The sequence below is a fragment of the Rhinopithecus roxellana genome, chromosome 5 (assembly GCF_007565055.1).
Source record: "Rhinopithecus roxellana isolate Shanxi Qingling chromosome 5, ASM756505v1, whole genome shotgun sequence".
NCBI lineage: Eukaryota > Metazoa > Chordata > Mammalia > Primates > Cercopithecidae > Rhinopithecus > Rhinopithecus roxellana.
Window position 1 is genome coordinate 132,523,152 of NC_044553.1, and position 25,227 is coordinate 132,548,378.

The 25,227-nt window shown below is 50.3% G+C and overlaps 1 protein-coding gene across 1 annotated transcript; it reads right to left on the minus strand.

The window, feature by feature from the left end:
• Positions 1 to 2,016: 2,016 nt before the first annotated feature.
• Positions 2,017 to 23,128, minus strand: SYNDIG1L (synapse differentiation inducing 1 like). The gene is made up of 4 exons (XM_010382635.2): positions 22,830 to 23,128; positions 5,427 to 5,901; positions 3,958 to 4,098; positions 2,017 to 3,801 (listed from the first exon to the last, which is right to left on the minus strand). Exons 2-4 carry the CDS (start codon positions 5,841 to 5,843, stop codon positions 3,643 to 3,645), a joined length of 717 nt encoding a protein of 238 aa, XP_010380937.1. The 5' UTR covers positions 5,844 to 5,901; positions 22,830 to 23,128; the 3' UTR covers positions 2,017 to 3,642.
• Between the last annotated feature and the right edge of the window lie 2,099 nt (positions 23,129 to 25,227).

Consider the following 25,227-nt stretch of genomic DNA (forward strand, 5'->3'; position numbering starts at 1 on the left):
GTGATGGGTGGCACCACAGCGCAGGCAGGGCCAGGTGAGCCTCCTCAGCCACCATGCCTCCTTCTCTTCCTCCTTTTTAAAAAATAATCTCTCTCTCTCTTTTTTTTTTTTTTGACAGGGTCTCACTCTGTCGCCTAGGCAGGAGTGCAGTAGTGTGGTCATGGCTCACTGCAGCCTCAACCTCCCAGGTTCAAACGATCCTCTTGCCTCAGCCTCCCATGTAGTAGTGGGACCACAGGCATGCACCATCATCCATCATGACCAGCTAGTTTTCAAATTTTTTTGTGGAGATGGGGTCTCACTATGTTGCCCAGGCAGGTCTTGAACTCCTGGGCTCAAGCAATCCTCCTGTCTCAGCCTCCCAAAGTGCTGGGATTACAGGTGTGAGCCTCCTTCTTCACCTCTTGTATGTGCACGTGGTGCATGTATGGGTGCATGTGTGTGCATACAGCTTTTGTGCATGTGTGGGCTGTGCCTGTGTACATGTGCATGTGTGTGCACAAAGGTTTGCGTGGTGCGTGGCTGTGCCTATGTGTATGTGTATGCATGTGTGTGGGTACATGTATATGCAAGTGTGTGCAAATATGTGGAACATGTACGTGTGTGTGAACGTGCATGCTGTGTGCCGGGGTTTGGCTTCTCCCAGAAGCCAACCCTGAGACAAGGGTTCAACTGTAGGCGGTTTATTGGGAGATGAGATGATCCCAGGAAGCACAGCTGGGGAGTAGGGAAGGAGGCAGGGAGAGGCAGTCAGCCAGTGAAGGGCATGTATCAAGCAGAATGCTGCTGCAGGTAACTGAGCTCGGTCCCACTGGGGAGCCCAGGGAACCTGTGTAGAACACGACCGAAGCAGCCTTCAGCGTGAAGAGGTGAATGCAGAGGGGATCCAGGTGGGCACCAGCGCGTCTGCTGCTGGGTGGGTGGGTGTGGTGAACGTGGTGATGTGCCGCTTAGGGCCCCTTCAGGAAGGATTGACAGCTTTCCAGCTGCTGCAGGTCCTGGCAGCCAACAGTCTTCAGGGCAAATCTTTTCGGGTTGTCACAGCTGAAGACCATTGCCTTGCCTGAGGTCACACCCTCTTTCTGGGTTGCCCACATCTAATGACTAGTCAAGAGGGAGTAGAAAGACCTGGCTCTTCACCCCAATTTGGGTCAACTCTGGCTCCCCTGTGGGTTGGCCCAGCCTGTCATTCAGGACTGCATTGCAGCCTGACCTCTCCCTCTGCCCAGATCTGCCTCCTTCTCCACGCTTCTACAAATGTTATCCCAACAGCAGCCCCTCATATCCATCCCACAGGCTAATCTCTGTTTCTGGGGTTTGCAATCCATGCAGCATGTGTGTGTGCATACATGCATAGCTGTGTCTTACAAGTAGGTGCACACATGGATATGGGATGTGCATAACTTTCCTCCCCAGGGCCCTCCATCCAAGTGACCTAGAGGCCAGGCCAGTCCCTGTGCTGGCCCAGGCAGGCTCCTGGGGGCTCAGGTCTGAGAGGATATTGGAGATTTCGTGCTGAGCTGGGGCCTGAAGCAGGCAGAGATGCCTTCCTCTCCACATTGCCCAGGAGCAGCTCCTGGGATGGAAGAGATGGTGAACCCAAGAGCAGGAGGCAGGGGCATGGACTCCTTGGCCCCCTCATACCCTGTATCCAACCTTGGTAGCCCTAGGCAGCTCCATGGAGCCTCAGTCACCCTGGCTCACATCCCTTCCTCCCTGTCCTCCAAGGCTCTTGAGCCTAGAAGGGCTTTTATTTCAGGCATGGATCTTGCTTTGGCTTGCCTAGAGCAAGCCAAATGCAGGCCATCACCCTACAGCCAGACTACTCCAAGCAGAGAAGTCCTGAGATGGTGCAGACATTCTGGCCACAGCTCCTCCTAAGGCCCATACATGGGCTTGTCCTCTCTGGAGGCTGCCAGGGGTCAGAGCAGCAGACATAGCAATAGGTCAGTCTCGGAGAAGAATGGGATTCAGGCAAAGGCGGGGCAAGTAGCACAGCAAGAGACCTGGAGGGCACCAGGTGTTACAGAAACGTTTATTACAAGGATAAATCAGTACAATAATGGGATCTTAAAACTGCTGTGATGCAGGAGTGGAGGGCTAGGCAGTGCCCAAGGCAGGGGAGGACAGTGGGACAAGGGATGCTCAGTGGGGGAGCCACAGCCCTGGGTTCTATATGGGGCATGGGAATGACCAGGTTCCCACATCATGCACAGCAGGGGCCTGTAGCTTGAGTCCAGACAGGCCCGCTCACATTGGTGCTCCCCCCTTGCCTACCTGGATGTCTCTAAAATTCTGGATGTGCCCTAGTGGCTGAGGGTGTTGAAAGCGGCCCTGAGCAGAGGTATCAGTGAAGATGCCCCAAGGGTAACCAGGTACCCGCCACTGACCCCCTAGCATTCAGAGATGGGAAAACACCATTGGTCTTTGAGAGACAGGCCTGACGTTCCTCCTTGAGTTGGTGGAACCCTTAGGAATGGCTGTAGTTTGGCTCCAGCCCGGATGTTCCAGGCAGAATCCAAACCGCCTGGAAGCTTCCAGTGGAAGGCTCCTGCCACACCCCAGCCTACAAATACGAAGAGTTATGTGACCAAATCCCTTAGATGAATTCTATTCATCCCAGGCCTTGCTCAAGGGACACCTCCTCCAGGAAGCCTTCCTAAGCACTGCTGACTACTCAGCAGGCCATTCCTTCCCTGAGTCCCTTCCCTCATCTATACTACTCCCTAGGGTCTCTCCTTGTTGCATTTTCTGCAGGGCTGGACCTAGGGCCCTGCACTCAGTGGCTGGTGAGCTGAGGGCACTCTCTGGGTCTAGTCTACTTGTGATGGCACTAGTTCATGGACCCCCAGGCAAAGCCCAGAAAACAATGATGGGGGCGGGGAGTGGGGGGAGAGTAGGAAGACTCATGTAGTTCAGCAATATTTCAGGACTCTTTGTCATTGCAACTGCCTTTTGCACCCACATAAAGAAGCTCCAAGAACCTGCTCTTGGTTCAGAGTTTACATACCGAGGTTCCTCTTCCCTATCTGGGATCTACAGTGCCTCACAAGCCCATGGGGAGATAAGCACCCCGTAGAATCAGAGACAGCAAGAGGCCTCCTTGTCTCCACATATTTCCTTCTTGGCCTGCTGAGGTCTGGGCATGATGGGGCCAGAGAGTGGAGCTCTCTGTGAAGTGGAGCCCTAGGTGAAGATCCCTGTGGGCTGAAAGGATTGGGACAGGTCCCCTTGTGCCCTGGGCACCCCTTTTCCTCCCCGTAACCTCCTGCTCTTTCTCTGTGGGGAGGTTGGCAGGGTAGGTGGTGGGCTGGCTGTAGGGCAGGAGATCTTCTAGGGAATGGGCAGAATGGACTGAGCTAGGCCCCGCTGGGATGGCCTGGTAGGCAGCCCAGCCTTCTGCTTCCCGTCTGTAGCCTGGGTTAGAGAGTGGGGCCCCGGGCCCTGCTCTGGGGCTGGGAGCAGCGGGCAAGCAGAAGTGAAGGCTGAGCTCTGCAGGCTGCGGAATGGGGGTCTCCCCCTCAGCAAGCCACTCTCCCGGGATCATCTTCAGGGGCTGGGCCTTTCCATAGCGTCTGCAACCCCAAGCCCCACTGCTTCCTCAGGTGGGCAGGGGAGTCAGGATGCAGGCCCTAGTGGCTACTAGCCATGGCCGTTCTGGGACATGTAAGCTGCCAGAGCCACCACCACGGCCACGTAGAGACCGGCCCCCACAGCGATGGCAAGTGTGGCTAGGAAGAGGGCCCGGCGGGAGGTGGTGCTGGCCAGGCGGAAGTCCCCTTTGGAGATGGCCTTGCTGGTCTAGGGAGAGAGACATGCTGATGAACAGGAGTGTCCCCACACCCAGCAAAACAGCCCAGCCTGCCAGGCCCCTGACCCCATCCTGTAGACGCAATGCCAAGCCCTCAAGTAGAGGGATGGGCCAGGGAAGAGCCCCTGGGCCCCAGGTGCTCTTACCCCCTGGGAGAAGTAGAAGGCAGCAATGCCCAGTGGCCAGAAGCAGCAGAGCATGGAGAAGAGAGTAAGGCCCAGGTGGTCCCTGGGAGGCAGCGTGAGGAAGTTGTCTTCACTTTCACTCTCCGTTGAAGTGGCATCGCTCTGCAAAACAGTGGGGTTTAGTGACCAGGCCCAGGATAAGCCCAGCCCCAGCAGGCTGGCAAGAGGTTTTTAAAAAGGCAATGCCCAGTGGCCAGTGACATGGAGCAACAGGCAGTCTCTTCTGCCACAGGTGGGGGTGTAGGCTAGCCTTGGCACTTTCTACCAAAGCCTTAACAATGGCACAATGATTCCACTTTTAGGAATTTATCACGAGGAAAGAAGGCAAATACCTACATGAGGGTTGTTCATCTTAGGATAGCAATTGTAAAAGAAGAGAAACATTCTCAATGGGCTGGTCACAGTGGCTCACACCTCTAATCATAGCACTTTGGGAGGCTGAGGTGGGTGGATCACCTGAGGTCAGGAGTTTGAGGCCAGCCTGGCCAACATGATGAAACTCCCTCTCTACTAAAAATACAAAAATAGCTGGGTGTGGTGGCAGGTGCCTATAATCCCAGCTACTTGGGAGGCTGAGGCAGGAGAATCGCCTGAACCCGGGAGGCGGAGGTTGCAGTGAGCCGAGATCGTGCCACTGCACTCCAGCCTGGGTAACAGAGCGAGGCTCTGTTTCAAAAAAAAAAAAAAAAAAAAAAAGAAACAATCTCAATGACCAGTGACCAGGAGACTGTGTTAATAAATGATGGAAGAACTTGCAATGGAAGACCATGTAACCATTAACAATCACCTCTCAGGAATATATTAAATTACGTGGAGCAATACTCAAATATGTTGCTTAGAGAAATACAATCAGATTATAAAACTATGTATAGCAAGATTTCTTCTGGGGAGTGGGCTGGGGGAAAATGTGAATAAGAGACTTACTTACACAATCATCTACCAAAATGTTATCTTTGAGTGCGCTGAGTTTAAATGATTTATATAATTAAGAAAACAAGAACAAGTGCTACTGAACAATGAAATAGGCACCTCAAAGCTCGTGTTTCTCAAAGCATGGGCTGTACCTGTGTCCCAAGTCCCTTGTCTTTGGTAGTATACAGATTCCTGGGTCCAAATCCAGGCCTATTAGATCTCAATACCTGGTGATGGGGCTCTGGGAACTTGTATTTTATTTATTTACTTATTTATTTATTTACATTTTTTTGAGTCAGGGTCTTGCTCTATCACCCAAGCTGGAGTGCAGTGGCGCAATCACAGCTCACTGCAGCCTCAACCTCCTGGGCTCAAGCAATCCTCCCTCTTCAGCCTCCTGAGTAGCTGGGAGCACAGGCACACACCACCATGCCAGGCTAATTTTTAACTTTTTTGTAGAGTCGGGGTCTCCTTGTGTTGCTCAGGTTGGAATCTGCATTTAAACCTCATGCACTCACCTCTTCTTCCTCCTGGTCGTCCTCCTGGTCCCTCAGCTCCTCTTGTACCCCGTAGGACACAGTCTGGATGGTGACATTCTCTGCAGCTTGGCCAGGTCCTGTGGGCTGCTCTGGGGGCCCCTCCTGGGGCTCCCTGTCCTCTGTGAAGCTGGTCTCACAGCTGCCTGCCCTGGGCTCCTTGACCTTGTCTCTCCCCAGGAGGGAGCTGGGCCGGTACCAGGCCTCTACGGCCAGCTGCAGGGACCCTGGGTCCAGGAGCTGGTGAGCTCCAGCAGGCCCAGCGCCGCCTAGGAGGTAGGAGTAGAGCTTTTCCTGGTAGGACCAGCTGGGTGGGGCCTCAGGGTAGGGATAGGGGCCGTGGAGGTGGGAGGGGCTCCTGGGCAGCAGCGGGTTCTGTAGTTCACTCAGACTTTCCATAGTTCTGGGGGCAGCTGCTGGGGAGGGGAGTCTGGGCCAGCCGAGCAGTCCTCAGAGCCTGTCAGAAGAGCAAGACAGACAAGCACTGAGGCCAGGGTACTGGAGGCAGGAGCCAAAGTGGTGAAGAGCATGGGTTCTGCAGTCTGACTTGGCTCAAACCCTGCCTTTGCCCTTTGCAAGATGCGGGACCTGGAACTGGCTCCTTCACTTCTCAGGGCCTCCGTTTCTTTGTCTGTGGATTGGGGCTGGCAGTAGTGCTTGCCCCACAGAGTTGGCTTAGTCATTTGTCCATTCAACACATATTTATTGAGCATCAGCTATATGCCAGGCACTGTACCGGATGCTTGGGGTACCACGGTGAGAAAGATGAGAAGTAGGGAGAGGGAGCAGATGCATGCTTTGTCTTCACAAAACTTCCAGTCTGATGGAGAAGACAAGTGTAAAATCACATCTCTGTCCCGAAGAAGTACAGCAGGTGCATGTAAGCACACACAATGGAGGAGCTGACACAGAGACCCAGGGAAGGCCGTAAAGCTGAGATCTGAAGGAAGAGTGTGTGTGGGTCAACAAGGTGAAGAGGATGGGGAACACGTTTCATGCAGAAGGAAGAATGTGTGGAAAGGCCCCGTGGCTGGATACAGAAGGCAGGTGTGGTGCAGGGCACAGATGGAGGTGTGAGATGGGGTGTGGGAGCCAGACTGTGTAGCCCTGCTGGAGTCTAAGAGTAGGTGCTAGGGTGGGATCTGGGTCCTGAAGCCTTCCCCATGGCTGTGTGTAGGGAGTGGACTGGAGAGGTCTGGACTGACTGACCCCATTAGGGGGCCTTTGCTATGGCTGCAGGCAAGTGAAGATAACTGGAGTTCAGTAGTGGTATAGATGGAGGAAAGGGAACTGATCCTGGGAGATACTGACAGGACTCGGTGGCAGGTGGGATTTGGGGTTGAGAGAGAATTCATTCTAGGGTCGAATGGGAGTGCGCTGAGCCCAGAGCTTGGCACATGGTGTGTGCTCACAGCTGTCAGCTCTTACTGAGTGAGGATGCTTGCCCCTAGCAATGGTCTTAGAGGGATACACCTTAGTAACTTCCTCCCTATGGCAAATTGAGACTTTCAGAAGTTCCTGCAGGATCTAAGGTGGGGCCTCCTGGGTGCTGAGGTCTGGACCTGCATATCCCAGCTGGAAGTATGGAGACATCCAGGGCTTCCCTTCCTCCTTCAGCTGCTCTGAGCACCTACTGAGCACCTGGGAAGCCACAAACCCCCCCCCCCCCCGCCCACACACTGGGGTGTGGCAAGTGCAAGTGGGGTATGGAGAGAGGGAAGGGGCAGTCTAGGGGCTCCGGGGACCTCCTGCTGTCCCCCTCCTTGGCCCATCGCAAAGCTGGAGAGTGATGGGGCTGTGTCTTGCCCTGGATTTCTAATCTGAAGATCGGGGATTCAGTCCTGGCCTTGAGGCCTTGGGCAGATCTTCGTGCCCTCTGTTTTCTTATCTGTAAGGTGTGGATGGTAATAGGAATTACCATCCATACATCCCCACAAAGTTGTTTTGTGGAGCCAAAGAGATGGCTGGGATGAGAATGTGTGGTAGATTTTGAGAGAGGGGGTTGCTGCCGCCCTGACTTCTGGGCTTCAGACCTTGGCGTCACCCACCTGGGGCCATGTCTGGCCTTCCAGCAGGTCTCTGCTAAGGGTGAAGGGCAAAGTGCAGGGAGACCCTGCTGCTCCCAGGGCTGCGATTACCTAATCTCCTCTCCAGTCCCAGCCCCCATGAGAATCCACAGCCAAATCCTGGAAAAGAGCAGTTTCTGCTTCTGCCCCAAGAGAAATGCCTGGATGCTAGGAAGCTGGGTCCCGAGAAACCCGAAGACAGAGCGTGGCTCCAGGAACAATGCCCAGGTATTGGAACAGAGCAAGGGAGGAGTGGGTCAGGCAGGCCTGGACGAAGACACTGAGGGTGTGTCCATGAGGCGTCAGGATCCTCTGGCTGACTTCCTAGGAAGTGGGGTGGGGGTTGTTGGCTGCATGAGGGCAAAGGGGCAAGAAGACACTGCCCATGGCTCTCAGCTGTGAACCCAAGAGTGGCTGCCTCTAAGCTGGGCTCCAAGAACATCTAGCAAACAATCATGGGGGGACTCAGAGAAGGGGATGTGGCCCAAGCACCAGCTCCTCCGCCAGGGAGGGCATAGATGATCCGGAGACGCTGGGCTGCCATGGGCCTCAGGGCCCTGCTGGTACATTAACAAGAGGTGAGTTCCATATAGGGTGTCACGCAGCTGTGGCAGATGCCTCTCCACAGCAGAGATGGGGCACACAGGCTTGGGCAGGTCATGCAGGCTTGCATCATAGCTCTTCAGTGCTCACAAATGCAGGGCCTCCTCTTTCCTCTCTGGGGGTCAAAAATACAGGGAACCCCTTGGATTATAGTGATGTGGAGGGCATCTTCCAGTAGGTGGGGAGCACGGAGTGCCCAAAGCAGAGGCCTTGCTGGGCTGGGCTTGTGGCTGGGCTCCTCTGGGCAGATTTCCAGCAGGACTGGTCTCTTCTGCCCTCCAAGGGCAGCTTTGGAGCCCCTGCCATGGTCTCCCTTCTCCCAGTAGATGTGACCACAGGTGTGGGGTTGAGGGCATGTGAGCACTGTAAGCCGTATGGAGTTGGGAGTCAGGTACATGGGATTCCATGTCTGGTTTACCCCTTATTAGCTTTTTGATGTGGCCCCTCAGTTTCCCCAATGAGTGATTGCATGAAATGGCCACTGATGTCAATCAACTGTAGCACTAACATTCCATGATCCTGTGCCCCTAAGGAGCCCCACAGAAGTGGAGTCTTCTTGTCCTCTGCCCCCTTTTGAGGGTCGGTGGTAGGTGAACACATGCAGAGCCTAGTGAGGGGCACAGTCATCCCCTTCCCTACCACAGCCCCTTGATCAGGTTGAGGAAGGCAAAGGAAAGCAAGGCATCAGTTTTCCAGATGGGCAACAGAGCCATGGATTCATCTCCAGCTTCCTGACTGCCCCTGGACTGCCCCAGTCGCAGCCCTGCCCCTCCACCCCTGCCTATCTTGCCCACCCTCTGAGAATGGAGGACATGGCCCCCTAAGGTCCTCAGCCTCTCCCCCAGCTGGCCATAATGTATGTCCCTTCAACCTGCAGCCTCGAGTCAGGTACACTGTGCTGTCACCATCCATGGGGGCTGAGGTATGCAGGGGCCTTGGGGTGGGAGTGGGCAGCCCCAGGGCCCACAGAGCAGATTATTGCTTCTGACTCACCCTGCCCTACACTCTGCCTCACCAGGAGGACTGCCCTCCTGTCTGAACTCTCCAGGAGGGATGGAAAGATTCCTGAAGACCATAGGGGAATTTGAAGATTGCTTGTTCAAAGCAGGCAGGGGCAGCTGAATCCTAGTTCATCCCCCTATTCCCCCATCACTGCTCCTGTCAGACTTTCTTGGTCAAAGTACACCCAGCTGAGCCTCTGCAATCCCAGCCACACTTAGCCTTTCCCGGCTTTCCTCCTCCCTTGCACTCTGATGGTACCTTTAAGCAGGGCTTCTCAGCACAAAGGCATATGGTCCTGGCTTTACACAATATGAAAAACTGGAAGCCACCTAAACGTCCAGCAATTGGGAACAAGTTAAATAAATTACTGTGCACAATACGGTGGTACGAGGCCTTCAAACAGGTTTACAGAGAGTAATGACGTGAGAAAATACTCATTGCAGATTCAGTGAGAAAGAAGAAAAGAAAATGGTAAGTGCATGTAATCTCAACTCCACCAAAATGTCAAGAGTGATTATCTCCAGGGGTGGGAGCACAGGTGCTTTTCATTTTCTGTTTTACACTCTGGTTTTTCCATTTTCCATATTTATTATTATTATTATTATTATTATTTTTTACAATGAACATGTACTACTTTTAAACCAGAAAAAAATTAAGTGCATAGATTTCTTCTGAGCCAAATTATCTAAAATCAGTTTAAAACCTCCTTAGGCTGAGGGGTTCTTTCTAGGTTTGGCAGCTGAGCACAGCATTAAAGCCTGCCCCCACATACACACACACACACACTCACACCCACACACACCTCTGCTCCCATGAAGCAATCCGAGTTAGCAGCAGCTGCATCTGCTCACAGTCCAGCCAAGGGTCATGGTTCTCTACACAGCTCATACTCACCCCATATCCTACTAGGGCCACATGGGGAGTTCGCGGACCTGATCCTGGAGACCCATCACAGAGTCCTGACCAGAAGGAGAGGGTGGCAGGTCCCCAGACACAGCCTTCCTGCTCTAGGCTTGGCCTGGCATTTCAGCCCATTCCTTGGGTCTGCCTGTCCCTGTTCACTGGAGTAAGGGACCAGCATTCAGAGCAGAACAATTATCATCACTACCATTGTGGCTTTGTCTTCCCTGGACAGTGTGTGCCTTCCAGACCCTGTGTGGTGACCTGAGGACCTGTGGGTGGGTGTGCCCACACACGTGTGTGTGTGCGTATGCATGAGCGCATGTGTGTGTGTGTACGCATGCGTGTGTGTACTCTGCTTCAGAGGAAAGATATGAGAGGATCTGGAATTCTGAAGTTAAGATTGCTCCAAATCGTGCAGCTGGGGCTGTGGGTCTGCGTCCCACAATGGGAGAGGGAGAGAAGGTGGCTCTGAGGCCACAGCACCCAGGTTGTCTTTTTCTGAGCTGAGAACTTAGCTGGGCCTGAGGTTCCCCACTCCCTGATTTAGGGATGGAGAGCACACTGCCACCTTCTAGACCAGGGGCAGGAAACCATTCAGGAATCCGCTGGAGTCCAATTACAGCCTCCTGCTGAGTCCAGTTGCACTGGAGTCCAATCATACAGTGTGACATTGGTTTGCTTATCTGTCAAATGTATGAGAGATTTAGGAGGAGTTGATTTTTAACACCTCAGCTCAATATGACTCGAGGATTTTACTGGGAGAAGAAGAATAACTTACACTTACTGAGTTTTTGACTACGTGCCGGGAACTGTTCTAAATGCTCACTTTGACTCTAGATTCCTAGTGAGAGAATAACAACAGGATAGAGGGCTTTCTTTTAGCCGGGCAGACTAAGTCATGTCACGCCAAACCTCCAACAACAGCTAGAAAAGTGGTGTGTGGTGGGAGGGAAATCTGAAGGCTTCAAGGAATCACCAAGGGATCAAGAACTGGAGGGTCAGAATGCCAAGATCCCAGAGGAAAGAGAAACAGAGGCGAGCCTGACACTCGGCACTGCGTTTTCCTTTCAGGCCTTTCCTGATTCCTAAGGGGCAGCTTAGAGGTTGCTCTTCCAGAAGCCTCAGGGCTGGGGGTGAAAAGTTGGAGGTCAGGGCCTGTTAAGGAGGAGGGCCCTCAGTAAACACCCTAGTTTTCAATTGGGACCTCTTTAGGGCTACATGCTGGAAGTAGGAGCAACCCAGAAACAAACCAGCCCTCGCAGCACTGAAACCAGGCTTTGAATCAGCTCCACCCCTTGTTGGATGAAGGCGATCTGCACACAGCCCAACTGCCTGCCAGAAGCGAAAGTTGTCTAAGGGCAGGGGTTCTCAAACTTCAGCATGCATCAACATCACAGGGAGGATCTGTTAAACCTGGATTGCCGGATTTTACCTTTACGGTTTATGATTCTGGGGTGGAGCCTGGGAATTTGCATTTTTAACAAGTTCCCAGGTAATGTTGATGCTGCTGGTCGAGGGACCACACTTTAAGAACCACTGCTCTGATAGTCAGTGAAAAAAGAGTAAAAAAATGTATAACCACTATGGGGAATATGAAATAATAAAAATACTTTTTTTTTTTTTTTTTGATACAGGGTCTGTTTCCCAGACTGGAGTGCAGTGGCATGATTCCTGCTCACTGCAGCCTCAACTGCCTGGGCTCAAGTGATTCTCCTATCTCAACCTACCAGGTAGCTGGGACTATAGGCATGTACCACCACACCCAACTAATTTTTTGTATTTTTTGTAGAGACAAGGTTTTGCCATGTTCCCCAGGCTGTTCTCAAACTCCTGGGCTCAAGTGACCCTCCCACCTTGGCCTCCCAAAGTACTATCCAAAAGGATAGTGCTATCCAAAAGGAGGCAAGAAAATAGAAAAAGGAATATAGAATAGGTGAGACAAAGTAAATAGTTAAGATGTTAGGCCTATAACCAACTATATCAGTAATGACAATGAATGTAAATGCAATAAAATTGCCCACAAAAAGACAAAGATAGTCATATAGTGTTTTATTCCACTTATGTGAAAGTCTAGGAAAGACAAAACCACAGTGACAGAAAGCAGATGGGTAATTGCTCAGGGCTAGGGGGAGAGGAGGGAATTGATTGGAAAGGGGCCTGAGGACTTTAAGGAATGTCAGAACTATTCTCTCTCTCTTTTTCAAATGTTTCTCTTTATTTTGTTTTATAATTTTAAATTTATTGTTTCCTTTACATTTTCTTTTTCCACATGTTCTAATATTCCATTTCTTGGTTGTGGTCATGATTATAGGACTGCATATATTTCACAAAACAAATTGAATCCTACACTTAAAATTTGTGAATTTTGTCATGTGTATTATACCTCAAAGATGACTTAAAAAAGACAAAGAGGCTAGGCATGGTAGCTCATATCTGTAATCCTAGCATTTTGGGAGGCTGAGGTGGGTGGATCACTTGAGCCTAGGAGTTCAAGACAAGCCTTGACAATATAATGAAACCCCATCTCTACAAAAAATAAAAAAAAATCAGTCAGGTGTGGTGGTGCACACCTGTAGTCTCAGCTACTTGGGAGGCTGAGGTGGGAGGATTGCTTGAGGCCAGGAGGTCAAGGCTGCAGTGAGCCATGATTGTGCCACTGCACTCCAGCCTGGGCAACAGAGCAAGACTTTGTCTCAAAAATGAAACCAAACCAAACAAACAAATAAACCAACAAACAAAAAAGATAGATTGGACTTAAAAAAATATGCTGCAAATAAGCAATGAAACTTAAATGTGAAAATCCAAAAAGGTTGAGAGTAAAAGGATGGAATAATAATGACACCCCGTGCTTACTAAGTTCTTACTGTGTTCCAGACACTGTTCTAAATGCTATATATCATCTCATTTAATCCTTACACTAGCCCTGTGAAGTCTATGTCGTCGTCATCTCCATTTTACAGCAAAAGACACTGAGGCATAAGGAAGTTGTAGGTGCCCACAGCACATAGCTGGTGAGTGGGGAGCTGTACATGAACCTTGAAAGTCTGACATCAGAGTCATGGTACCCTAATGCCACTATGTATCAGCTACCATTATTGGGTGCTTGTTTTGTTCTGAATGCCATGCCAAGTGCTTCAAATGGGTTATCTCATTTGATCCATCCTCTTTAACGTGTGGGGAAACTGGGGCTTAGAGAAATTAAATAGATTTTCTAAGATCACACAGCTAGAGAGTGGCAGAGCTCTATTTGACCCAAGTCTGTCCGACCAGAGTGCGTGCTTTTAGCCACTAAACAGATGGAGGGATGGGAGAACAGAGGTCCTGGCAAATGAGATAAAAGGGCTGGCCTGAACAGGACCATGTTCTCCAGGATTTGCTGTAGGGCTGACGCCTTGAGGAGGGTTGCTGTGTGCACTGCCTGGTGGGCTCTGACCTGGATGGGAGGAGGCATCGTGAACACTGTTAAAGAGAGGCCAAAAGGACAATGTGATGTGTGTGGCCAGGAGTTGGCTCACACCCTGGGATGGGGTCAGCCTTTATCAGAACCCTGTAAAATGGTAACAGCTGCTATTTATTGCATCCTCCCATGAAGTGTTCCATGTGCTTTATCTCAAAACTTTACAACAACAAATGAAGCCGATTATTATTATTCCCCATTGTTTAGATGAGGAAACCGAGGCTCTGAACTTGCCCAAGATTAAATAGTGACAGAGATTGGATTTGACCCAGGTTTGATTTAGTCCAAAGTCTGGGCTCTGACCTCCCACTCCTTTCAGGGCATAACTGTATGGAGCTATGCGATAAGTGGATATGGAGGGTTGTGATATGTGGTAGGGGTAAGAGTGGTGAGGAGTTGATCTTCAATGAGTTAAAACTAGAGTCCTAAGTGACAGGAATGAGAAACTGGAGTGTTAAAAGAAGATTAAGAGATTTAGGGTGATTTAGCAGGACATACCTGTATATGGAGGGTTGTGATAAGTGGTAGGGGTGAGAATGGTGAGGAGTTGGTTTTGAATGGGTTAAAACTAGAGTCCTCAGTGACAGGAATGAGAAACGGGAGCGTTAAAAAAAGATTAAGAGATTTAGGGTGATTTAGCAGCCCAGGGGTGGCTGCCTAGATAACCCCACGGCCTGGATTCAAATAAATACCGAGGCTTTGTGAAGAAGTTGAGATACTGACCACTATCTCTCAGTGCAACAAGAGAGATTGCTTTTAAACTGAGAGATAAAAACCAGAGCTTCCTAATCGGGCAGAAGATTAAATGTAAATGATTAAAATCCAGGGAAAAGGTGAAATCTTTAAGAACAGGCGCTAGACCATCCTCTAATCAGATCATGTATAAACTGTTCTGTAAACTGTGAAGTGTTGTGACTCTGGTGGCTGTTGATGGCTTGGCACTGGATTTGAAGATTTCTGGCTGGTGATAAGCAAGAGAGCCACCAAGCCAGCTTAGAGTCATTAGCTGCAGCTTGCTGCATTTGAGAATAAAGGGAGAAAGAGCCAGGGGTGGCGAGGGGGGCGAGGTTGGCAGAGTCAAAGAAAATGGGGAACTGAACTTTCTTTGTTTCAGTTTGCCTTCTCAGCAAGCCTAACACAATTGATTATCTTTTCTCTCCCTCTGTCTCCAACTGTTCCTAATTCCTGATCCTTCCTAATGGCACTTAAACATATTGTAGTCTCCCTCACTTAAAAAATAAAATCATTGTGATGATTGTAAAACCTGGCTGCAAATAATTTGACACTCTTTCTAGGAAGATTTAGGGAGTCTATGCCCTTCCTCCCTAATCTGAGTGGGCTTACAACTGCTTCAGCCACAGGGCACAGCAAAAGTGATGCTATGTGACTTCTGCGGCCAAGCCATAAAAAGCCATCTTTCACCTTGCTCACTGGAACACTCGCTCTTGGAATCTTGAGCCATTCTGTAAGTAGTTGGATGATTCTGAGGCCACTATGCTGGACATGTGTGTATAGATGCTCCCATCGATGGAAACTGCTGAGCCCAGCCTCCTCATCATCCCCAAGATGCCAGACATTGTGAGTGAAGCCATTTTGAGTTCTTCAAACCAGTCTATCTGTCACCAAGTGACCTCTGTTAATGCCATACAGAGTGGAATGATCACATAGCTAAACCCTGCCAGCATTTCTGACCCTCCGAAGTCGTGAAGTATAATAAAACATCTGTTGCCGGGCGCGGTGGCTCAAGCTTGTAATCCCAGCATTTTGGGAGGCTGAGACGGGTGGATCACGAGGTCAGGAGATTGAGACCCTCCGGGCTAACACGGTGAAACCCCGTCTCTACTAAAAAATACAAAAAACTAGCCGGGCGAGGTGGCGGGTGCCTGTAGTCCCAGCTACTCGGGAGGCTGAGGCAGGAGAATGGCGTGAACCCGGGAGACGGAGCTTGCAGTGAGCTGAGATCTGGCCACTGCACTCCAGCCTGGGCGACAGAGCGAGACTCTGTCTCAAAAAAAAAAAAAAAACCAAAACAACAACAACAACAACAACAACAACAAAAAACACATCTGTTGTTTTAAGTCACTAGGTTTTGGGGTAGTTAGGTAGCGACAGATTACTGGCCCATAATTCCCCAGTGCCATTCCCCCTTTCAGATCCTGTCTCCCTCTCTCCTTCATTTCCCATCCCTGTTTGTCAGAAGTTCCACTCACATTAGGATGCTCTAGCTCTCAGCTCAAAGGTCACTTCCTTAGAGAGGCCATCCCTAATTCCTCAGTCTAGATTTCGCCTCCCTGGTTATCTGCTCTTCGCGGCTCCATGCTCCTTGCCTCAAAGTGCTTATCACAGTCTCTATTTATATATGTGTGATTCATTCATTAGTGTCTTTCTCCTTCACCAGACTGTGAGCTCCAGCGGGTGGTAACGGTCTGTCTTGCTCCTCCCTGCATCCCCTTGTGTGGCATATACTAGGCGCTCAATAGACAGTGGCTCTCATGAATGGATGAGTTAATTAGTGAATGGGTGAGCTAGGTATACTGAGATTCTCTGGGAAGAAAATACTTTCCAGGATTTGGGGTGGATGGAATACATCTGGCTGAGGCACATTTGGTTCTGCACAATAAACATTTCTTGAACAATTACTTCAGGCCAGTTATTGGGTTGCAAAAATAAACCAGAAGTGGCACCTGCTGTGAGGAAGGGTAGGAAACACAGACTAGCAAATACAAAGTTTCAACAGATAGAGTAAGTTGTGTTAGCAGTACACAGAATGCTATGGGTGCATTGATAAGGGACCCCTATCATGAGATGGCAGCAAAGGTGATGGTGAGAGCTAGGAAGAGGCTTCTCAGAGCAGGTGACTTCTGAACTCAGTCTTGAAGGAAAAAGTAATAGGAATCATCTAGGTGAGCAAATGAGAGAAGGGCATTTCCAGCAGAGGTTGTAGCACAAAGGCATTGGGTAGTGGTATAGAGGGGAAGTCAGGGTGTTTGGTAGTGATGGAATGAGGCAGGAGAGGTGGGAAGACCTCCCATGCCATGCAGAGGAGTTTTGGGGAGCCAGTGATGGGTGTAGCAGGGAAGTTCTATGGTCATGCCTATGTTTTAGAGCACTCTGATGGGCGGCAGGGGATAGAAAGGATTTAAGGTGGGTGAGAATGGAGGCTAGGAGTCCTGTTAAGAAACTACTGTAGGAATGCAGGCAGAAGGCCAGGTGCGGTGGCTCATGCCTGCAATCCCAGCACTTTGGGAGATCAAGGCAGGTGGATCACTTGAGGTTAGGAGTTTGAGACCAGCCTGGCCAACATGGTGAAACCCCATCTCTAGTAAAAATACAAAATTAACCAGGTGTGGTGGTGCACGCCTGTAATCCCAGCTACTCGGGAGGCTGAGGCAGGAGAATTGCTTGAACCCGGGAGGCGGCGGTTGCAGTGAGCCAAGATCATGCCACTGCACTCCAGCCTGTGTGACAGAGTGAGACTCTGTAAAAAAAAAAAAAAAAAAAAAAAAAAAAAAAAAAAAAAAAAAAAAAAAGCAAGCAAAAGAGGATGAGGACCTGAAACTGATCTGTGGCAGAATTGAAAAAGAGGAAGAGTCAGATCTAAGGAACAGTCAGAAACCTAAATGAACAGGAATCTGTGGGTCACTAGAAGTGAGGAAGAGGAAGATGACAGAAGTGACTCCCACGTTTCTGGCTTTGTCAACCAAATAGAGGGCCATGCAACCACTTGAGACAGAAAACCTAGGGGGAGGCTGCCTGTTCAAGAGGGTAGCCTGAGCACAAACAACCACCTCTTTTCCTTCTTAAGTTTCTATGAAAATGACAGGATGTATATCTTTTACAAGAATAAAATCATAATAAATGTGGGAAACAAAAAAGAATTATATCAGTGGGCCAGAAATTCCCGGAGATAAAGAGCAGATGAGATTCCTTGATGAGGAAATCAGTGTAGAGAAACTTGTGGCCCCAAATACTGAAGGTAAGAACAACTCCCATTCAGAAGAGAGGTCTACTGTGGAAACAAACTTAGCCAACTTCAGAGGAAATTCATACTAGCCGCCTGTTCTAGTCAATGCCGTCCTTCATTCCTAAGTATAAATGGACAACAAAAGATAATAAAAAACAACTACAGGAAAATAAAAGAGAAGGATTAAATAAACAAATAGAACAAATGACCCAATAAGATCCCAAATCATTCAAGTTACAGAAAAAAACTTTGAAAAAAAATTTTTTGAATTCATATCCTCAGGCAGATGTAAGAGAACACTGCATCTATGAAATAATAACAGGTTACTATGAAAAAGGAGCAATTCAAGAACATGAGCATTTTGGAAATTAAAAATAATCGCTGAAATTTTCAAAAATTCAACAAAAAGACTGGATAATAGAATAGGCATAGATAAAGTTAAAAGACCTTTCAATGTAAAAAAAAAAAAAGTTAATAAAATTATCTAAGACATAGAGCAAAAAGACAGAAAGATGGAAAAGGTAAAAGAAAGGTAAGGGGCATGAAGGAGAGTCCCAGGAGGTCCAACATCAATCTAATAGGAGTTTCAGAAAGACACAACAGAAAGAGTAGAGGAGAAAAATAATAATTAAAGAAGCAGAAGCATCAAGTGTTTCCTGAACTCAAAAAAATATATATATATATATTTAGATTAAAAGGCCCACTAAGTACCAAGCTGGAAAAATGAGGCACACAAACACACACACAGAAAAGCAGGATGGGGAGAAGTGGACGAGTTTTGTTTTGTTTTGTTTTGTTCTTTCAGACGGAGTCTCGCTCTGTCGCCCAGGCTGGAGTGCAGTGGCCAGATCTCAGCTCACTGCAAGCTCTGCCTCCCGGGTTCACGCCATTCTCCTGCCTCAGGCTCCCCAGTAGCTGGGACTACAGGCGCCAGCCACCTCGCCCGGCTGGTTTTTTGTATTTTTTTAGTAGAGACGGGGTTTCACCGTGTTAGCCAGGATGGTCTCGATCTCTTGACCTCGTGATCCGCCCGTCTCGGCCTCCCAAAGTGCTGGGATTACAGGCTTGAGCCACCGCGCCCGGCCCGAGTTTTGTTTTAAAGTGTGTTAAAGAGTAGAAACTCTGCCTGGCAGCTGGATGTATGGAGTCAAAGCCCTAGGTAGTGTTCAGGGCCAGAAAGAGATTTGAGAATCATCGAAGGACCTTTGGAGAGAGAGAAGAGAAGGGCAGAAGAGAGAACAGAAAAGGAGAGGAGGAAGCTGATGGGGGAACTCAGGAAAGACAGATTATACAGGTGGAACACTTCTTGGCTCCCACGAGAGGTTTCTTAGTCACTGTCTTCCAGGGAGAATCAATTGCCCCCTTTCCACCCCCTGCCACCCTGGGCTCCTATGGGCCAGACTGGCTTCCCCTTTAAAGCATAATCCACCTGCCTGGGAGATGGGCTGGTGGCTGACAAGGGTGAAAATTGCTGACAGGATTGGGATGGTGGCTCCGCTACTCAAATTAGTCCATTTTCAGGTGGAAATCAAATCTTTTTTCTTACTGAAACAACCTGTCTCTCTGCTGAAGCAGCTCATTCCCAACCACTTAGAAGCAAACAGCACATCTAATGGCGGAAGATAACACACCTAATGGAGAGTTTCAGCATCCGGCCCCACTCGCTGCTTGGTTTGCTTGCTGGGTGATGGGGGTGGGAGCAGCTGCAGGGAGGAAGGAGAAGACAGAATAAGAGGAGAGGTAAGAGAAATGAGGGCTTGATATAAAGGGCGGGGGTGAAGATCAGTCTTTAGTGTCGCCTGGCTTGCAGCAGAGGGGACCTTGCCCCATACAGGATGCCAGCTGAGTCCCGGAGAAGGGAAAGGGGTTGGAAAACGCAAAAGGTTTAGAGAACTGGGATGTTCCTTCTCTCAGGCTAAAGGCTGTTCCTCCTGCTTCTGTCTCCCCGGTGTACTTTGGAGCTGGAAGCCCCTCTAGGAATTACAGATGAACTGGCTTTTGGACTTGAAGGTAACCAATGATGTGCAGATATCTCTGGATATTCTCTGCCTCTGCCATTTTGTGTGCATCACGCAGGGGAAGGGACCTGCATGTGTGTATTTCAATGTTTTAATCTCTCTCTTCACACATACACACACACACACACACACACACACACACACACACACACACACACACAATTTCTCTCTTTTTTTTTTCCTTTCTTTCTGTTTTAAGACAGGGTTTCCCTCTGTCGCCCAGGCTGGAGTGCAATGGCACGATCTCGGCTCACTGCAGCCTGCACCTCCCAGGCTGAAGCGATTCATGCCTCAGCCTCCCAAGTAGCTGGAATTACATGCCTGGCTACTTTTTGTATTTTTAGTAGAGATGGGGTTTCGCCATGTTGGCCAGGCTGGTCTCGAACTCCTGACCTCAAGTGATCTGCCCGCCTTGGCCTCCTAAAGTGCTGGGATTACAGACCTGAGCCACTGTGCCTGGCCACACAATTTCTTAATGACCATGTTGCATTTATTCTTCCTCTTTCTCAGCTCCCCCAACCCCTGCCCCTAAGATCACCCAATCATGTGCCATATGCCAGGGTTGACTCCTTTCTTCCCTTTGAGACCTTGTAGAAGGGCCCAGAATAAAAGCCTCAGCAAGGAGGGAACAAGAGGGGAACACAGGAAGCAGCCAATGGGTAGTTTTTCCTGGTCAGGAGAGGAGCCAGATGTCATCTGCCTAGGTGACCAGAGATGCCTTGCACCCTGACAGCTCTGGGAGTGGGGTGTCCACCCAAACAGCTACAGAAGGAAGGCTAGTGTATTGTCCTCACCCCAGTAGCAGGCCAGCTCCCCTGCAGACCAGCCTTGCAGAAAAGAAAGCACCTCGCTAGCTTGCTGTTGCTGCCGCTGCTGCCGCCACTTTGTTATGAGGGTTAGTGACTGTCCATTAACTCCAGAGAGCTGATTTTTGCCAGTGCTGCACCAACAGCTGGGAGCCAGAAAGTGATGATGTGAGGAGGGGGAGACTGGTCCTCCACCCTAGCTGGGCACTCACAGTGTAATTCGGCGAGGTCACTGGAATGGCTTACTCAGCTCTACCGAAATGTCAATTAGCTAAGGTTTTTCTGAGCATTGGCTGGATCTGCCACAGTTGAGGGAAATTATTATCAGAGAAACTCATTTTGTGTGTGTGTGTGTGTGTGTGTGTGTGTGTGTATATATCTCACACATATAAATTCTCTGTAGGGATGGATCTTTCCTGCCTGTCGCCTCCTCTGGTCTTCCTAGGAGGGAGATCACAGCCAGGCAGGGTCTCTGGTAGGAGATGGCCAAGGATGGGGTCCCTGGCCCTTTGTTACTCACAGAGATGGTGGTGGTTGTGGTGGCAGGGATGATGGGGTGGTGGTTCCTGGCCTTTGGGCTTGGAGGCAGGAGCCCCTCTCAGTTCAGTCACTCTGAGTCATACTCATGGCTTTCCCAGAGAAATAAGAAAGAGAGGGGGTTCTTAAGAAAACATCAGAAATATAAATGACTTTTTCTGGTTCCTATTGCTCACTTTCACTCCATTTATAAAATCCAGTTCATTACTAAAAGGTCATTAACTTAGTTGTCAAACCAGGTTGATAAAGCTGGCATCCTGTATTCAAGCAGAACTGAGGGGTTTACGGGCCTCAAGAAAGCCCTACAGAATATCAGGGCTTGAAATCTTAACTCATCTAGCCCAACTCTCTTCTTTTACAGATGAGAAAAATGAACCCCCAGAGGGGAATGGACCTGCCTGAGACAGTGGCAGATCTGTGACCAGAACACAGGGTTTCTGACTCCCGGTTAAATGCTTTTGCTCTGATACATTTTAACTTTTCATTCCCTCATTTTACACCCGATTACCAAGTCCTTACTATCTTCCAGGTGCTGTTGGGGAGGGGGTCATGAAGGGAGGCAAAGAGATGAAAACAACACAATTCCTGCCTTTAGGGAGCTGTTTCCTTAGATCTGTAGTTCTTAGGGAGAAAAAATAAAAACCTGTGAGTCAGACTCTCACCTTATATTATCTCCTACAGGTGATGATGGAAGAGGAGAAGAAGAGAGGACACACACTTCTTTATCCTTAAGATTTATAAGTTTGGCTTCACTGATTCTGAGACCCCAGGGTGGCCAAGGACAAAGGGAGAGACATGGCCACGCTGGGAGAAGAGGGAGTAGGGGTGATAATAATCAGGTCACTGCCAGCAGGCCTGGTTAGGGGTTAGGAACAGTGACAGCAGCTCACACTGGTATGGAGATGTACAGGTGGCAAGCCTCCAATCAGGTGCATTGTTTTTCATTGGATCCCAAGGCAGTTCCCTGAGGTGAGCAGAGCATTGACCTTATCCCCACTCTAGGGGTAAGGATGAGGTTGAGAGAGCTTAGGGAACTAGCTAAAGCCAGTAAATGCCAGCACTCAGCCAGGAACTCCTACTCTAGTGCTCTTTCTACCTCTGGGAGTGGGGAAGTTGGACTGGGTCGGAGGGTGGGGATAAAGCAGTAGAAAGAAGCAGTCAGCCACAAGGATAGGCCAAGTCTTCCTCCACGCAGTTTTATTTTGATCACTACATTCTGCCAGTCATAGAGAACTCTGCTCTGAAGAACTAGAAGCACTTTGCAGGCCTGAATGAGCTCATTCAGCGCACTCTTGCCAGAAAGAGAGAGAATTCCAAATGGAGGCTCTGTCTAGGGTCACCAGCACATAATAGAACACAGGACCCAGGTTCCCTGACTCTTTGCCCTCATGCGCCAAGAGATGTGATGCAAATCCTGCCTGCTTCTGTGAGCATCAAGAGTGTCATAGGAAAAAAAAAAAAAAAAGAGATATCTTCGAGGACCTCCTTCCTTCCCTGAAGAAATGGGTTAATGCACATCCTAAGGGGCCCCGGCCCAAGAGCCCATCCCTTGGCCCAAGAGCCATTTCCAGGGCAGAGAAATCTCAGAGCAGGGGGTACCACAGCTATCTCCGTCACCCCTGTGAACAGGTTTGGGTGCGAGAAGACGGGAGCTTAGTGAAGCCTGCTCAGATTTTGCTAGTGTCGCAAAACCTTGGTAGGGACTGGGGTACCAGGGAGTCTGAGGCTCTAATCAGTATTTCTTGCCGTCAGTAGGCAGGATGTCTAGGAGCTGCCTGAGGTCAGGGTCAAGGCCTGGTGTTGCGAGGTTGTGGTGTCTTGACCCCAGTTCCTCAGCCCCCTCCAGCACCCCCAGCCTGCAGGGTGAGGGGTAGGGAGGGACGAAGTGCAAGCCTTGGCGGAGCGCAAGGTGCGGCCAAGCAGGGAGTCAGAGCCCCCAGCCCCGAGAGGGCTCCCGTGCCCTCCCAAGCTCACTCCCGACTCCGCGCCTAGCTCTGCGCTCCCGCGGCGCCCCCAGACCGCCCCTTACCTGTCCCGCCGCGGACGGTCCCGCCTCCTCCGCGGGGCTCGGGGGCTCGGCATGGTCCGGTGAACGACGGCTCCCCCGCCTCGCGGTCGCGGTGGAACTCCCAGGAGGGCTCCCCTGCTCCCGGCCCCGCGTCCCTGAGCCGCCGCCGCTTCAGCACCGCGGACAGCTCCCGCCCGCCGCCCGCCGCCGCCGCCCGCCCCTCCCCGCGCGGTCCCGGGAGCCCCGCATCCTAGCCGGGCCCCGCCGCCGCCGCCGCCGCGCAGCCCTCGGCCCGGCCCGAGGCGGCTCCGCGCCGACTTGTGAGACCAGCGAGGAGGGTCCCCCTCCTCCCTGCCTCCCGCTGCCGCCGCCTCCCTGTCGCTTCCGTGCTCCGTGCTCCCTTCCACGCTCCGGAATCAGCCCACCAGGCACTCCGGACCCGGCTCCGGGGCGGGGCGGGGCGGGAAGTCGGAGAGCCTAAAGGAGGCGGCGAAGCGAGGGGCGCGCAGCTGGAACCCGCGTACCCGCTTCCTGGAGCCGAGCCCTCTTTCCCAGCCCTTCTCTCCCCTCCTCCCGCGCACCCCAGAGCGATGGGAGGCCCTTGGGCTTCTTGAAGCATTTTGGAGCTCCTGGGCTCCCAAGCCAGCCCTGAGTTTTTAACATTGATCCGCCCTAAAAAGAAAAACAAACAGAAAGCATTTATTGAGCACCTACTATATACCAGACACCAAGCCCGATAATGTGTTTAATCAACATAAGCTCGTTTAATTTTCTTAACAACTCTATGAGGCAACATAGTCCCCTCCCCCTTCCCCTCCCCCTCCCCCCCCCTCCAATTTTGCAGACGAGGACGCTGGGCTCACAGGGATGAAATCTCATGATTGGGAGATTCAGCGCTGTGCTGGGAAGGGCGCAGGTTTTAAAGCTCATGGACCTAAGTTTTGGTCCTAGGGTCCCACTTGCTGTACAACCTGGAGCAAGTTACCTAACCTCTTAAAGCCTCAGGTTTCTCATGGACAAAGTGAGGGGTCATATGAGGACAAAATGAGATGACATATGTGACACATTGGCACTCAATAGGCCCGCAGTGAGTGAGCATCCCCCTGAGTTTTCCCAGCAAGAGCCCTGAGATCTGAATGCAGGTCTTTTGGCTGCTTTGTCTCCACCCTGTGCTGCTCTTTGTCCACCTCCGCCTCAGTTTCCTTTTTTTTTTTTTTTGCATGGGGATGCCCTATCTTGAGTGTTACTAGTGGATGAACCTATTCTTCAAGTGCCTTCACAAGGTCTTGAGTCTCACCAAAGTCCCAGGAGGTCAGGAGGAGAGAGTATTCTCATTTTCTGAAGGTAAGTGTAGGTTTGCAAAGTAAACCCCAGAGCAGGCTGCAGCTGGGGCTGGAAGACACAAGGAACCAGGGTCTGGCAGTGGGATTCCACTAGCATCCACAGTCTCCTAGCATCCAGCTGAGGATGCTATAGCACATGGCATGGTGGGCTCCAGGACTCCCTCACTCCCACAGGATATGGGCATCTGGCACAGTTCAGCATAGCTCCTAGAGTGCACAGTAGGAGCCAGGAGCAAGTCCACATCATGGGGCTTGGGTCTTCTTCCCTTCAAGGCAGGACAGAGAACTCCCATATCCTGGGGTCTGTCTCAGGGCTGGTATTGGTGTTTAACTTGTTGGGTGCTAAATATATTATTGTTCTTCCTGTCTCTGCCCTATTAGTGGATAATGCAGTGATAAGCCCCCTGAGGCTATCGAAGTTCTTGGATCACTCATCTGAGGCCCATACATCATCTTCACAGACACCTTCTTCCTTAAAACACAGACATACAGACACATACACAACACAGACACTCATAGACACACACAGACACACACACACACACAAGACATTGTCTCTGATGTCAGGCCACCCTCCTGCACCTTTGCTTTCTCTGGCCTTCCTCTCACAGGGGCTCATGGCCCCCTACTTGGCCTCGGCCTCCCTGTGCTACTCCCCTCCCTACCCTGGCTTTGCTCCATGCCTCGGCTGCATGCTGAAATACTAATTGAAAGGATAATAAAAAAGCCAGTGAAGCAAAAGCCGCATATAAATTCTAAATACTAATGTTGATAATTATACGCTGCTGCCTGGAGGGAAAACTCAAAGAGAGGCTGTTGGTGTTGTATCAAGGGCCCTGGCCTGGTGCCAGGAGACCCAGGTTCTAGTCTTGCCTTTGTCATTAATTGGCTGTGCGACCTTAGGCAGTCGCCTAATCTTCCTGGGCCTTTGCATTCTTATAATTCAGTAGCTTTGAAGAAACTATAAGTGCAATCAGCAATGTATGATGCTTGTGACAGAGAATAGTGGGTAATGCAGTGATAAGAATTTCTTCTTGGGAAACTAACCTTTACCTCTCACAAGGTATAAGGGTGGT